General features: G+C 41.8%; 1 protein-coding gene across 1 annotated transcript; it reads right to left on the bottom strand.

Moving 5' to 3' along the window:
- Positions 1–1,204, bottom strand: LOC122242127 (cuticle protein 7-like). Its single transcript, XM_086536564.1, has 2 exons — positions 1,138–1,204; positions 1–757 (listed from the first exon to the last, which is right to left on the bottom strand). The coding sequence occupies exons 1-2, from the start codon at positions 1,147–1,149 to the stop codon at positions 338–340; spliced, it is 432 nt and encodes a 143-aa protein (XP_086392690.1). The 5' UTR covers positions 1,150–1,204; the 3' UTR covers positions 1–337.
- Between the last annotated feature and the right edge of the window lie 659 nt (positions 1,205–1,863).

Here is a 1,863-nt window from a genome sequence, read left to right as displayed (position 1 = left end):
TTATCATTGATTTACTTTTATTTACAAGAGCAAATGCCTAAAAGGCCCACTGACACACTGATAGGGCAATAAGTACATGTACTGGAAACCAAAATAACAGTAACGCGTAAACACTGAGGTACAGGGAATGGAGCAGAATGATTGACTCATTTGTGACAACATGAGCGAATGAGTGCGCGAAGGAATCAACAAGTGTTACAATGGTCTTGCAGGTGGAGGTAATAAGGAAAGTACCTTGGTTTGCCTTGTGACTTCCGTGTGAGCTTTGATGGTGTGACTTGAGCTTCTAAACTCTGCTCTCCTTTAGAGCCGCCTGTGCGTTCATGACGGGTGGGTCTTATTTATGTGGATGGGGTGGGGGAGGTGGGTAAGAGGGGGCAGGAGCGTGATAGGAGGGGGCGGGGGCGTGATAGGAGGGTGTGGGTGGGTGGTAGGAGGGGGCGGGGGCGGGGTACCTGGCCTCCCCCTCGTAGACGACGTTGGCGACGTAGCCGTTGTCGTGATCGGCTTCGAATGACACCACCTCGGTTCGGCCGTCGGGAAGAACCACGTGGTAAGACCCGGAAGTCACGTGGCCGTCGCTAGTCTGTTGGTGGGCGTAGTCGTTGCCCGAGTAGTCGTCCCTGACGGCGTAGGCGAAGTCGAAGGGCATTCCTGGCTGCTTGTAGGTCGGGGGAGGAGCGCCGTACACGGGAGGATTGTCGGGACGGGGGACGGCGGAGGCCAGAGCCGCGAGGGCGCCCAGGAGGAGGAACAGCTGCAGGAGGGAATAAGGAATCAGTAAAATGAAGTACAGTACAAAAGGATGAGAACGAAGGAAACGTCACAGGAAAGCAGGAATATTCCCGGGAATGACAGTAAAGTAAAAAAAAAAAAAAATGGTGGGGAAAGAATGGAAAAAACAAAATCAAAACAAGATCAACAGGCTACGCAGGAACAAATACAGTTTAATTAAATATTGTGTATGTATTATGCTGGAAGCTGAAAAATACGTCCTGTCTCTACACCGCTGACAAAAGAATAGAGAAAAGGGGTAGAGAGAGAGAATGAGAGAAATAAGAAAGAAGAAAGATCTCTTCCTTAAAACTGGTAAACAGTTTTGACAGCTGGAAGAGTCTTCTTTCGGAATCTACTCACTTTCGCACACATGTTGCTGTTGGTTGCAAAGAAGTTGATTGAGCTGTGATGCTCGACTGAGTGAGGAAGCTCCTTATATACTCACAGCCAGGATGGAGGCTGTGACATATGATTGAATAATGGCCTTTATGACAACAAGGGGAAAGTTAAAGAAAGCAAATTCAGAATTTCAGTAACAATGATGATTATAACAATGCCCTTATAACAACAATATAACTGATGGATAACCGTAAAATTACCAGAATATAGATGATTGTGATATTCAGATGTTATCAAAATCAAGGAATGGTAAAAATACAGAGACAGTTCATGATAAGCAAAGAAGTATATAATGTCAATGGCATTATATGCATGATGATAATGATAATAGTAATAATGATAATGACAACTACAGTACTAACAAAGATAGTAGTAATGCTAACAACACTAACAGTAATATGATACTAGTCATAATAATGATGATCATGATAATGGTAATGATATCAAAGTGATAGGTATTATAGTCGTATTACTACTACTACTATGACGGCAATAACTAAGGATGATAGCAATGATGGTAATAAAAATGATGATAAAAGTTATAATAATTATGATGATAATGATAATGATAGTAACAAAAATAAGGACAAAAATGAAGACAATGATAAACATAACAATGATAACATTAAAATGATGATAATGTTATTAGTAATAAAAGGAAAATGATAACAATACTAACAATCAAAA

This window comes from Penaeus japonicus, unplaced genomic scaffold (genome assembly GCF_977035675.1).
Source record: "Penaeus japonicus unplaced genomic scaffold, GWHDUDI00000001_assembly GWHDUDI00000004, whole genome shotgun sequence".
NCBI classification, from domain to species: Eukaryota; Metazoa; Arthropoda; class Malacostraca; order Decapoda; family Penaeidae; genus Penaeus; species Penaeus japonicus.
The sequence above is the reverse complement of the archived record's forward strand: the minus strand, read 5'-3'. Positions and strand labels throughout refer to the sequence as shown.